Genomic DNA, 13,872 nt, shown 5'->3' with positions numbered 1-13,872 from the left:
TTGCAAGCTGGCCTGCTTGGCGGGTTAACTTCACCTGGGCACAGACACTGGTGCCTCCCCGTCGAAGGGTCCGCTCTCCTGGAGTGTGAACCCAAACGTGGTGAAATGGCTGCGGTGCTCCTGGCCAGGCGTTCCTCGTTGCCCCAGAGATGGGCTGACAGGCAGTCTGCCCTTCCCGCCTCAATCCATGCCGTGCGACACAGTGCTTAGCGGACAGCCCTCCGTGACTGGCTGCGTTCGATGTGAGTTCTAGTGTTTGCGAGATGCTAACCTGCCTGCGCCCACCCAGCGTCCTCGCTGGAGAGGTGCCCACTCCTGGGGTTAATTTGTTTTTATTGAGGTATAATTCACATCCCATAAAATCACCCTTTGCACAGTGTACAATTCAGTGGTGTTTAGGACATCCTTAGCGTTGTGCAACTATCACCACTGTCTAACTCCATCATCCCAAAAAGAAACCCTGTACTCACAGGCACTCACTCGGGATTTCCCCACCCTCCAACCCTTGGCAACCACTAATAGACTTGCTGACACTTGCCTGGTCTGGATATTTTATGTGAATGGAATCATACAATATGCGGCCTTTGTGTCTGGCTTTTTCCACCCAGCATTAATGCTTTTGGAGTTCAGCCATGTTGTAGCATGATTACGGTTAAATAATAGTCCGTTGTGTGGCTAGGCCACATTTTAATCATCCATTTATCAGTTGGTGGACGTTGGGGTCGTTTCCACTTTTTGGCTATTATGAGAAATGCTGCTGTCAACATTCATGTACACGGTTTTTGTGGTTTGGTTTTGTTTTTAAAGTTTATTTATTGGGGCGCCTGGGCGGCTCAGTTGATTAAGCGTCTGACTTCGGCTCAGGTCATGGTCCCACGGTTGGTGGGTTCGAGCCCCGCGTCGGGCTCTGTGCTGACAGCTTGGAGCCTGGAGACTGCTTCTGATTCTGTGCGTCTCTCGTTCTCTGCCCCTCCCCTTCTCGTGCTCATAAATAAATAAACATTTTAAAAAATTTTAAGTTTATTTATTTTGAGAGAGACAGAGACAGCACAAGTGAGGGAGGGGCAGAAGGGGGGGCGGAGAGAGAGAATCACAAGCAGGCTCCACAATGTCAGCGCAGAGCCTGACGTGGGGCTCGAATGCACAAACCGCGCCCATGATCGTGACCTGAGCTGAAACCAAGAGTCAGGCACTTACCTGGGTGAGCCACCCAGGCGCCCCCATGTGCAAGGTTTTGTGCGAACACGTGTTTTCAATGGTCTTGGGTGGGATTGCTGGGTCAAATAGTAATGGTAGCTTTCTGTGGAACGGTCACACTGTTTTCCACAGGAGCTGCACCGTTTTACGTTCCCATCAGCCATGACTGTTCCACATTTTCACCAACCCCCGTTACTATCTTTTTGGTGATAATGATTCTGGTGGCTGTGAAGTGGCATCTTATTGTGACCTGGGGCTGCGTCTCCCTAAATGATTAACGACGTCGAGCTTCTTTTCGTGTTTATTGGCCATTTGTCTATCTTTTTTTTTTTTAATGTTTTTATTTCTTTTTGAGACAGAGAGAGACAAGAGCACAAACGGGGGAGGGGCAGAGAGAGAGGGAGACACAGAATCCGAAGCAGGCTCCAGGGTCTGAGCCGTCAGCACAGAGCCCGACACGGGGCTTGAACTCATAGACTGTGAGATCATGGCCTGAGCCGAAGTTGGACGCCCGACCGACTGAGCCACCCAGGCGCCCCGGCCATTTGTCTATCTTATTTGGAGAAATGTCTCTTCAGATCCTCTGCCCATTTTAAAAGTCGGCCTATTTGTCTTTCTGTTGTTGTCATTGGATTACTGAGAGGGTAAAAATGGGAGAATGTGGGCAAAATGTGTGACCCAAGGCCAGGCACACACGGTCAACACCCACTAAACCCTGGCCGTTATTTTTTACAACTCATAAAGTGAGTAGTGACATTTCAGATGCAGAGGAGTATAGGGCCCCTCTGTGGAGAAAGTTCCACAGCAGAAGGAGAGAGAGCACCGGCAGAGTGACACTTCTAGAACTTCCTGGAGCCCTGTAGGAGCCTCCGGGAGACAGTGAGCTGTCATGTGGGGCCTCCTCAGAGGAAGTGCTCAAAAAGATAAGGCAGGAAGAGCACTTGAATGGCGCATGAGTGTCCAGTGGCCGCTGGGGCCAGGGTTGAGCTCCCGGAAGCCTGACGGAGAGAAGGGTCTGGGGCATGGATGCCAGGAAGAAGCACCAGGCAGATTGAAGATAAAATCAAGGAATGGAGGCCGTCTTAAGAGGGATTGACTAGTTCCCATTTGGGAGGGAGCTACTGAGGGGACAAAAGTCCTCAGGCTCTGCAGAGGGAACCAGCCCAGCATGTGGACGGGGTGGGGATCAGTGCAGGTGGCCGAAGCGGGCCCTGCCGGAGCAGAGCGGGTAGAATAAGCCTGCAGCTCTGGGGACCAGATCTTTCCTTTCTCCCGTGCTCATTTCATACCCCCGTTGTCCGTTAATTAGAAAAGCATTGTATCGGGGTGCCTGGGTGGCTCGGTCGGTTAAGCGTCCGACTGCGGCTCAGGTCATGATCTCACGGTCTGTGAGTTCGAGCCCCGCGTCGGGCTCTGTGCTGACAGCTCAGAGCCTGGAGCCTGTTTCAGATTCTGTGTCTCCCTCTCTCTCTGCCCCTCCCCTGTTCATGCTCTGTCTCTCTCTGTCTGAAAAATAAATAAACGTTAAAAAAAAAATTAAAAAAAAAAAAGAAAGGAAGAAAAGCATTGTATTAACAAGTACCAGGACCCAAACAACTTGGGTTCAACTGCGTTGTAAAAATCACCCCAGACAGGGCTGGTCCCCAGAGCATCAGCTGGTCCGGCCTTGCACTCATAGCCAGGACCCTGCCCTCCAGAGTCTCGAGGCTTGTTGAGGCCATCACAGGCGTCAGTGACGATGCAGAAATAGATCTTCTGATAAACAGCGCAGTGTTCTTTCAAGTAACTTAAAAAAAAAATAGTGTTAAGGGGAGCCTGGGTGGCTCAGTCAGGTAAGCATCAGACTTCAGCTCAGGTCATGATCTGGCGGTTTGTGGGTTTGAGCCCCACATCGGGCTCTGCGCTGATGGTGTAGAGCCTGCTTGGGATTCTCTCTCTCTCTCTGACTCTCTCCCACTTGCTCTCTCACTCTCTCTCTCTCTCTCTCAAAAGAAATAAACTGGAAAAAAATCTTAAAAAAATAGCATTAAGCATAATGTGCAAAGAGGTATAAAGAAGGAAAGTAATCACCCAACTATTGAGAGACAAACGTGAATACTGCTAATTTGTATGTGTACCTTCTCATTCTCTTTATTCCTCTTTCTCCAGGGATGTAGAAATCTCTGTAATATTATATCTAGCTATACGCACATAATTTTGGTCTGTGTTACATTAACATTCCTCAGTTGGTTAAAAATTTTCCTAAATATCATGTTTAGCGGGCGCCAAGATTCTAGCACAACATGTGCCACAATTGATGAAATGACTTGTGTGATATGACATTTAAGTCGCCAGCAGTGTTTTATTGTTATAAATACGATGGTGATGGAGGTCTTTGTGCAGAATTGTGACGTTTCTGGGTATAGATTCCCAGAGGTGGAATTATTGGATCAAAGGATAGAAATACTTTTTAGATTCTTGATACAGAAAGACCAACGGCTCTCCAGAATGTGGTTCCACTTTGTGCTCTGGTCGGCTGTACAAGAGAGTGCCTACCTCATTCCAGCGGCCGTGTGCTGAATCTTTGCTCCTAAAAAAACATTATTAAGTTGCAAGGTGAAAGGTGGTTAATACCTGTTCATTTCTCTTTGCATTTCTTGATTGCAGTCGTGGTAAACTTGTTTGACAGGTGCGTTGACCTTCATCATTCCTCTTCCGCGAATGGTCTGTCCATTCTCTCTGACATTTTGCTTTTGAAGCTGCTGTGTGGTTTTTCTATTATCTGTTTGCATAAAGTCTTTGTATCACATTTGTTGCAAATATTTGCACTGTGGTTAAACTTTGTGATTTTCTTGACATTCAGAGACTTTTTCCTTCTTTTTCCTTTGTGATTTTTTTCTCTCTTTCTCCTTTGCTTTTAAATGTAGAGAGTCCCTCCGCTCAAGATATTCTGGGTTTTTTTTTTTTTTTTTTTTTTAGTGGGAGGCAGGAGGGTTAGGACAGGGCCTTTGGAACTTGATAGACTTGGGCTAAGGAGGACTCTGCCTGTCCAACCTCCAGCAAGTTGTCTAATTCCACGGGCCCTTGGTTTCCTTATCTGAAAACCAGGCTAAGAATACCTTTTGGGGTGCCTGGGTGGCTCAGTCGGTTAAGCATCCCACTTCAGCTCAGGTCATGATCTCACTTGTGAGTTCGAGCCCTGCATCAGGTTCTGTGCTGACAGCTCAGAGCCTGGGGCCTGCTTCAGATTCTGTGACTCCCTCTCTCTGTCTCTGCCCCTCCCCTGCTCATGCTCTGTCTCTCTCTGTCTCTCAAAAATTAAACGTTTAAAAAAAATTGTTTAAATAATACCTATGTAGTAGTGTCATTGGGTGGATTGAATTTAATTGTACATCATGTGCAAAGTATTTGGGAAAAACAGATGGAAAGATGATAAATTTTTCATTTTTGTATGTTTATTTATTTATTTTGAGAGAGGGGGAGGGGCAGGGAAAGAGAGAATCCCAAGCAGGCTCCATGCTGTCAACACAGAGCCCAACACAGGGCTCAGTCTCACCAACTGTGAGATCATGACGAGCCAAGATCAAGCGTGGGATGCTAAACCGACTGAACCACCCAGGTGCCCCCAGTTTTTTGTTTTTTGTTTTGTTTTGTTTTTTACATTTGACACTTTAATCTCTCTGGAATTAATTTAATGAGTAGCCTAAGCCAAGGATGTATGTGTATTTTTTTCGAGTAGCCAATCGTCTTTCTCAAGAACTTTCACTGAATGATTTACTTCTTTTCCTTTTCTGATTCATCCTTCACTGTATAGTAAGTCTTATATATCTCTTTCTTGCCTGTCAACCCTGTTCTGCCTATTGTCTGTTTTCTTACATCACTATCATGCCAAATGCATCACCACAATTTTATAAACGATTTTATTTTAGGATTTTCACATCTATTGTTTTCAAGTATCCTCCCAGGCAAACCAGCTAATAATTTTGTCGAGTTGGGAAAAAAGACAGTTGCACCTTCAATTAGAATTCCATGAAATCCATAATATAACTTGCGAAAAGGGACATTTTAGTATTAGTCTTAATGATAAGTATAGCTACCCCTATTTAAAATTGTGTCATTTTCTTCATACAGATCCTTCATATTTCTTGTTATGATTACTTCTGATTACTTTACAATTTTGTTAGTTTTGTAAATGATAGCTTTCCCCCTGCAGTTACCCTTTTGTGGTAACTGAGAACATACAGGAAAGTTACAGGTTTCATGAATTCACCTTTTATTCTGTTACCTTACTCCTCCTTGTTTCAAATTGCTTTTCATTTGCTTCTCTTGGATTTTCTTGATGGACAATCCTGTTGTATGTAAATCGTGATCATTTTGTGGTCTACTGTCCAAATACTTATAACTCTGATTTAGATTTCATAATTTATTACATTGGCCAGTATTTCTAAAACACTGCAGCGGAGGGTATTGGGAAGAGAACATATCTACCTCAGGAAGTTCTATGAGAATCAAACGTGACAGTTCCTGGAAAGAATTTGGTACAATACCTGCATGGAGTTAGCACTTGATAAAAGTTAGTTGTTGCTCATTGTCACATTAAACAAGGACCCATCTTTTCCTAGGTTTGTAAATAGTTTTGAATGACTAAGTATTGAATTTTATCAAATGCCTTTTTAGTGTCTATTGAGATGACACATTGTTTCCCTTATTTCAGTATAATAGCTTAATTTTATGAAGTCCCTAACATTGGAGCGCCTGGGTGGCTCAGTTGGTTAAACATCTGACTTCGGCTCAGGTCATGATCTCATGGTTTGTGGGTTTGAGCCCCGCATCGGGCTCTGTGCTGACAGCTTGGAGCCTGGAGCCTGCTTCGGATTCTGTGTCTCCTTCTCTCTCTGCCCCTCCCCTGCTCACGTGCTGTCTCCCTCTCTCTCTCTCTCTCTCTGTCTTGCAAAAATAAATAAAATGTAAAAAAAAAAAACCTTTTAATAAATAAATAAATAAAGTCCCTGACATTAACCATTTTTGCATGGTTAAAATTAACTGGTTTTGATCATGATAACTTTTGATTGTATTCTGAATTATTTAGGATTTTTGTGTACGTGTGCATAGGGGAGATCGATTTATGTGATTTGGGTCAGGTTGTGGCTTAAGAGTCATGTAAGTTTTATAAAATATGGAGACATTTATGTGGCATCATCATTATTTAAAAAAGTTGGGCAGAGGTGCTTTTCCTCAGAGCCACTTATAGAGATCATTTTTATTTTTCATTTATTTTTTATTTAAAAAAATTATTTATTTTTTTAAATTTTATTTCTTATTTTTTAAAATTTACATCCAAATTAGTTAGCATATAGTACAACAATGATTTCAGGAATAGATTCCTTAGTGCCCCTCCCCCATTTAGCCCATCCCCCTTCCCACAACCCCGCCTGTAACCCTCAGTTTTTTCTCCATATTTATGAGTCTCTTCTGTTTTGTCCCCCTCCCTGTTTTTATATTGTTTTTGCTTCCCTTCCCTTATGTTCATCTGTTTTGTCTCTTAAAGTCCTCAGATGAGTGAAGTCATATGATTTTTGTCTTTCTCTGACTAATGTCACTTAGCATAATACCCTCCAGTTCCATCCACGTAGTTGCCAATGGCAAGATTTCATTCTTTTTGATTGCCGAGTAATACTCCATTGTATCTATATACCACATCTTCTTTATCCATTCATCCATTGATGGACATTTGGGCTCTTTCCATCCTTTGGCTATTGTTGATAGTGCTGCTATAAACATGGGGGTGCATGTGTCCCTTCAAAACAGCACACCTGTATCCTGTGGATAAATGCCTAGTAGTGCAATTGCTGGGTCGTAAGGTGGTTCTATTTTTAGTTTTTTGAGGAAGCTCCATCCTGTTTTCCAGAGTGGCTGCACCAGCTTGCATGCCCATAAAAAAATTTATTTTTAAGCAATCTCTACACCCAACTTGGGGCTTGAACTCATGATCCCAAGATCAAGAGTCATATGGTCTCCCAACTGAGCCAGACAGGTGCCCCAGAGATAATTTTTAAATATTTCAGGTGCCTGGGTGGCTCAGTCGGTTAAGCGTCCAACTCGATTTCGGCTCACGGGTCATGGGATCAAGCCCTGCATCAGGATCTGTGCTGATAGCATGGAGCCTGCTTTGGATTCTCTCTCCTCTCTCTGCCCCTCCCCAACTTGCATGCGTGTACTCTCTCTCTCTCTCTCAAAATAAATAAATAAACATTTTTTAAAAAGCTTTAAAAAAAAGCATCTGTGCTTTCAGAAACCCCTATTTTTATGCGTGTATGCGGACAGAGATCCTTGTTGTCGCTTATCTTCCCTCCCTATCTTTTCTTTCTGTACTGAATTTCTCGAACTTTTCTTCCCCGTTAACATTCCCCAGGACACGAGCTGTTGTGGTATTTAGTGCTGACTCATGAACTCCACGTTTTCCACTTCTGATCACTTTTCCTTTGTCTCATGCTGCTCAGTTCTCACAACTGACTTTTCCCACACCAGCAATGCAATGGTGTGCTGAGTTCACAACCAGACTTCTCCAGAATGTCTTTTATTCTTTTCGCAGTGATTCTATGAAACATGGAGGTAACGCCTTTGAGTCCTTAGAAAAATGATGCCCTTCTTTTGAGTGGCATTATGTTTTCATATGCCTGGTGGTTTTTCTTTTCTGACAAAGAACTGTCAGGAAACGTCGAGTCAGATTCTTTTGGAGATCAGAGTGGGTTTTTGCCCAAATCCTCTTACCAGCAAAAAAAAAAAAAAAAAAAAAAAAAGGACCAGCAAGGATGGGGGTGGGAGCCCTGATCCGAGATCTAGCTGATGGGAGTAAGTGATGAGGGGTGGTATGGCCTCAAGGATAGGTGGGCTTCCTCCCAGGGGTCTCATATAAGGAACAATGTGCTGGACCCCCAGACTGCTGGGGCAGGGTGCTCAGCAGACCCCCAACAGCACTCTGGCTGCCTCCCCTCTGCCTCTCACCCGGCCACCTGGCCTTCCCTCACCTTCTCTCTTCTGAACTAATGGCTTCTTGTAATTCATCCATTTTCTTACTCTCTTTCTCTGGGATTCTTTGAGGTTCTGGTGGTGAACGGTGAACAAACACTGTTGGTTCCTAGGGCTGACCCACATTTTCCCTTGTTTCTATACGGGTCCAAGTGGCTTTTTTGAACACAAGGTTTCCACCCCTTGTTCTCCCACCCCATCTTGTCTACAACACTTAAGCAAGAAAAACAAAACATGTACAAACAGCACTAGAAATTGAACTGATATGTAACAAGAGTTACAAAGGGACTTAAAAACAATTATAGGGCATGCTAAGCCAATCAGCAAAGCGAGACAGAGACACTCATGAGGTTCTTGAATTTTAGAGTTTGATTTCTGCCTCTTTCTCTTTCTCTCTCTTTCTCCCCCCATGGGGCTCGCCGTGGCAAAGGATGTTTCTGGGTATGCTCGTCAGTGTTTATTTGGCTAGGAATAGTCATACAGATATAGTCCTGTTTATCTGAGAGAATAAAAGTGCTGTGGTGTTTCTTCCTACTTCTGTTTCCTTGTCCTCTTGCATTAAAAAAAATTTTTTTTAATGTTTATTTATTTTTGAGAAAGAGAGAGACAGAGTGCGAGCAGGAGAGGGGCAGAGAGAGAGGGAGACACAGAGCCGAAAGCCGGCTCCAGGCTCTGAGCTGTCATCACAGAGCCCAACGTGGGGCTTGAACTCACCAACCGCGAGATCATGACCTTAGCTGAGTTGGACGCTCAACCCACTGAGCCACCCAGGTGCCCCCGCTTGTCCTCTTGCATTTACGTATAACTTCTGCAACCATATTGGGATTGATCAGGAAATGCCCTTCCCGGGAAGCATCTTCCCTCTTAGAACAGGATGGGCACCTGGCAGCTGTCGGGAGTCATGCGGGAAATTTGCTGTAAGCCCCACGTCATCTGAGGTGGGACAGCCTCCTCCATACCCAGCCCAGCACCATCCCAACGTGGGTCTCCAGTGGGACTGTTGCTAACACAGTCACCCTGAAATGCGACCCACTCACTGGAAGGAGTAGCAGTCGAGGGCCTGTGTTAGCACCCTAAATTGTTACTGAATCACCCCAAAAGAGCTGGGAAGGGCTGGATGACGCAGCCAAGCACGTTGTCTGGATTGCGTTCCCGTGTGGTCGTTGTCAAAGCTGATAGAGTCGTGGAATCTTCACTTGAAACATTTTACATGTGAGATTGTGCGTGTACATGTCGGTTCCACGTCCGTATGTGGATATACGCTTGTATGTACACGTATATGCGTGTTGTGTGTGTGTACATGTGTGTATTTGTACAACGTTTGTGCATCTGGGACCGGAATGCGGTGTAGCTGCTGAGGAGTGAGGGAGACCAAGGGGTGCCCCCCTCCACCTGCCCGCGGAGCCCCCGGAGCCCCACGGCATCCAGTCTGGACCAACTCATCTCCTGTGGGCTGTGTGTGTGGCATGAGTGGTGGTGGTGGTGACGTCGTGCATTTTCCCCACAAAGACCTGAAATGACCCGGCTCCGGGGTTGGCTTGTCTGGCCCTGTGCGCTGGGGCTGCTGAGATATCACTGTCTAAGGGGAAATGTCCTCTCTTCCTATCGGACTAGCTTCTGAATCCTGGTCTGTTTGAACAACATGGAACTGAGTCTGTCTTTCGGTGTTCCTAGAACTTCTCTGAAAAGGCCATAACGGCTCGTCTGCCACACTTGATTAACTGAAGGGCCTTTCCGGTTCCGTGCAGCTGTCTGCGCCCCTCTCCTTGGGACCCTGTTCTTTTGCTTTAGGGGCTGGTGTTTTGGGCCTGCTGAACTTCTTGCACAAACCAGCTGCCCTCAGCCAAATGAGACTCTTCTGGCCCTGGTATCATTTGCATATCTACTGGAGGAAGTGTCTCGAGAGCCAGCAGTGGAAGATAAGGGGGTAGCAGGGCGGAGCCACTCTTGGCATTTGTTGCTTGCTTTGCACAGGGGGCTGAGGCTGGAGGGGATGGCGACGGGGGGCTTGGACTGGGGTCCTGGGGCCGTCCTCCGTTTCTGGGACCTGTGCGGGAGGTGACGTGGCAGTGGCCTAGAGAGTCATCCCTGCCATCTCTGATATAAGCCAGGTGTGCTGTCAGCTCAGGCTCTGGAGACAGGGTGCAGGTTGCTGAGAATTCAGAGATGAGACAAGACAGGAAAAGAAACTTCCCTGTGAGAACTGAACCAGGTGGAAGTGAAATTACACAAAACATTCTCTAAAACTTTCTTGAAATATCCATTGGTTCAAAAGCCAAAAAAGATTGTAAAATTGACCACATAAAATCGTAAAACACAGCTAAAAAAAAAAAAAAAAAAAAGTCCCATGAGCACTGTCAATGACAACTCCAAAATAGTGTAGCATCTATCAAAGTCTGGCAAATAAATAAACAAAAGATGATCTTAAAAAATGTAATTCGCAGAAAATGTCAGTTTGTAAAAAGAAATTCGCAGAAAAAGAAAGACAACTATGAAACATAAGAGAACGCGTTCAACCTCCCTCATAAAGAAAGGCAGATTAAAGTAAGCGATCATTTTTCTTTCACCTCTCAGATTTGCAAAGATTGAAATGTCTGATAACAGCCAGTTGGCAGGGTGTGGGGAAGCAGACATATCCGGTTAGTGGGAGAAAAAAGTGACACAGCCTCACGGGAAGGCAATCGGTAGTCCCTGTCTCAAAATCTAGAGTCCGTGTCCAGCTCTTCTCATGCCGACCTCCCCACAACCGCTAGTAAATGTCAGCACGTGCAGGGTTTAGCGTGCTCCAGGCATATTCAAATGCTTTTCAGGGGTGCCAGTTGGCCCAGTCGGCCAAGCATCTGACTCTTGACGTTGGCTCAGGTCATGATCTCACAGTTCGTGAGTTCAAGCCCCACGTCGTGCTCCTTGGAGTTCTCTGTCTCTCCCGGCCACGTGCATGTGCTTTCTCCCTCTCCTAAATAAATAGGTAAACATTAAAAAATGAGAAGAAATGCTTTTCGTACGTTAACTCACTTAATCGACACAGCAACAGGTAGGTGTTGTTACTGTCCCCGTTGTACTGACGGGGAGGCTGAATCTGTGACTTCACCAGTGCATGTGAGATGTAGGCACAGAGATGATAAAAAGTTAAGAAGTAACTACTCATCTCTCATCATAGGCTGGTCAAATAAATGATCACACAACCACATGGTGGAACATGAGTTGGGAAGAATTCTAAGTTTTTTTTTTGTTGGTTTTTTTTTTTTTTTTTTTGGTGAGAAAAGCAAATTTCAGAACAGCATGTATACTATGATATTATTTGCATTTAAAAAGAGAGGGACATATAAGCTTGCATGTCTGTTTAAAAGTTCCGGAATGGCTTACAAAAAGGAGTAGTAAATCTAAGAAGTGGGGCTCCATAGGAGCAGGAGAAGGAGACATTTATTTTTCATCCTTTACCTTTCTGCATGGTTTTAAATTTTTAAAAATCGGGGTATAATTTTAAGATCTAGTTACCCAACACGTATAAATGTTGAGCAAAGTGCCAGGCACCCAGGAGGGGCTGAGTAAGTGGAACTCCTGTAACGAAGCTATGTCTTGATGGGGGATTCCTTTAAATCAGACCACAAAGCTGTCAAGCACCAACATAAATCACACGCAAAAGACCCCACTGCCTTTCTTCCTAAAGTTCCTTGGGTGTGGAGGGGGCGGGGAAGGGGGCTTGGTGCAGGACTGCTCTATGTCAAGGCCGATCTCCACCTCGGTATGATCAGCTCCAAAGTTCAGAGACATCATGCCCAGATTCCTCCAGCCAGGTCAGGAATTCTCCAGAGAAATGAATTCTCTTGCATGGGTTCTGATAAAGTCTTTGGTCTATTTCAGGTATCGGAATTGTGTTTACACGTACAGGATTCTGCCCAATGAAGATGATAAATTCACTGTCCAGGTAAGCCCTTTATCAACCTAGACACCTGGCCCTGCGTGGAGCCCGTGTTGGCAGAAGTAGGTGACAAAGAAGAAGAAGAAGAGGAGAAAAGCCTGTGCCCTAGACAGCCTGGACATGAGGGCCTGGCTGAGCCTCTTTCTCCCCCAGAAGTCTGTGGTTGGGGGTGGCTTAGTGGCTAAACTGTGACCCTGCAGAGTAACCCCGCTCTGTGACACGAGGAAGCAGGCCTGACAGACATTAACTTGTGTTCCTGAGTGCAAAGGAGAATGATGGTGAGGAAGGATGCCCAGAGACAGAGGAAGGGGACTGTGGCTTGTCAATTCTTTTCTTCAGTGAGCTCAGCTGGGTGAAGGTCAGTGGGCCAGGGAGGAGAGGAGGGGGAGCTTCCAGGAGAACAGACCGTTTTTCCTGAGGGACTAGATGATTGCCCGGCGGGTTGGCGTGAGACGGTAACTTTCACTTCACAGACGCCTGTTCTGCCCAAGGCTGATGCTCATGGCATCTGGCTGCACCAGGTAAAGTCCAAGTGTGTAAAACTTGCCGTTAAATGTTAACAAAGAATCAGCTGCACAAGTCTTTCCAAGTCTGGAAAGACCACCCTACACATAGTTTGCATGACAAACACCACGGGCTCTGTGTGACCACAGTGCATGACAACCAAGTGGGGTGGAGGCCAGGGGAGCTATTTTTATCTGGCTGCTTTAAGAGAGCATGGGGGTGGTCAGAACAAAGGAGGTGATGCTCTCAGTGTCCTCAGCAGGGACAGAGGAGTCATGCTCCGTTCTCGAGAGGCACCCACAAATGGGGTGCACCTGTGTGTGGAGCAGAGCGGAGGAATAGAGCAGGGCTGGGACACCGTGTCATGTAGGAGCAGCAACGGGGTCTGTGGGTCTTTCTTTTAGTTGAAAAGAAAGTAAAAGTGGAGGAAGAGAGGTGGGGCCCTATCGTTGATTCCAGACGTGAAGGGAAGGATGCATTTTGTGCAGAACTAGATGCAGTTGTGGAAACAGGGCTGGACTAGAGGGCAGGACAGCAGGCGAGTCCCTGGGGCACAGGTCACTGGAAACGTGTCAAGAGGGAGAAGCTGTGTGGAGTGGAGCGCCTCTGGGGAGAAGCTGTGTGGAGTAGAGCGCCTCTGGGGAGCCTATTTACAGGGTCAAAGGAATCACTTCAATGAGCCACTTGTCAGAGAGTGATGTCCTAAGGGCATGCTTGAACCAACCCAGGGCGTTGTGAAGCTGCCTCCTCAGGCAGCTGGGGCTGTTTGATGCAGGGGCTTCTGGGAGATACAAGTTTGGGCTCACTCGGAATTACTCCACCAGGTAGAGGTCAGGCTGAGAGCCGCTTTTGGCTTCTTCGTCCTTTCCACATGTGCACCTACACCAGTATCTGAAGAGTATCCATCTGAAGAGTTTTGGCTAGCCTGGGGTGTCCCCCTGTCTCGGCTTGGTCACCAGGGATGAATGGTAGCACATCTAGTATAAGACTGTCCGTTCATGTCCCTGGCGGCCGCTGACCACTGGTACGGTTGTCTCTCACGTGGGCTCCTCGCCTGCAGGGTGAGGCCCTCGGGGAGGCCCGTGTGGGGCGGGCAGCGGGCCTCAGCGGCCTCTACAACTTTCCGTATGTCTAGGACCGTGTGAACTTTCCTGGCCGGGTTGGCATCCCTGACAGGTGGTTTGCTGAAAGGAGTCTACACTCTCTTAAGTTAAAAGTTGGTCAATGCTTTTGATCTTTTT

At 46.2% G+C, this 13,872-nt stretch overlaps 1 protein-coding gene across 2 annotated transcripts in view; it reads left to right on the top strand.

The window, feature by feature from the left end:
* INPP5D (inositol polyphosphate-5-phosphatase D) overlaps nt 1-13,872 on the top strand; it is a 123,267-nt gene that overhangs the window by 5,090 nt on the left and 104,305 nt on the right. For both annotated transcript variants that reach the window (XM_047083386.1, XM_047083387.1), the window contains exon 2: nt 12,070-12,133. In XM_047083386.1, the coding sequence (XP_046939342.1) occupies nt 12,070-12,133 (64 nt within the window). The remainder of the gene's footprint in view (nt 1-12,069; nt 12,134-13,872) is intronic.

Source organism: Lynx rufus, unplaced genomic scaffold (genome assembly GCF_022079265.1).
Source record: "Lynx rufus isolate CCGP_SWC_20201006 ecotype Redwood Valley unplaced genomic scaffold, mLynRuf1.p SCAF_2, whole genome shotgun sequence".
Taxonomy (NCBI): domain Eukaryota; kingdom Metazoa; phylum Chordata; class Mammalia; order Carnivora; family Felidae; genus Lynx; species Lynx rufus.
Note: the sequence above shows the minus strand (reverse complement) of the source record. Positions and strands in the feature narration are given on the sequence as shown.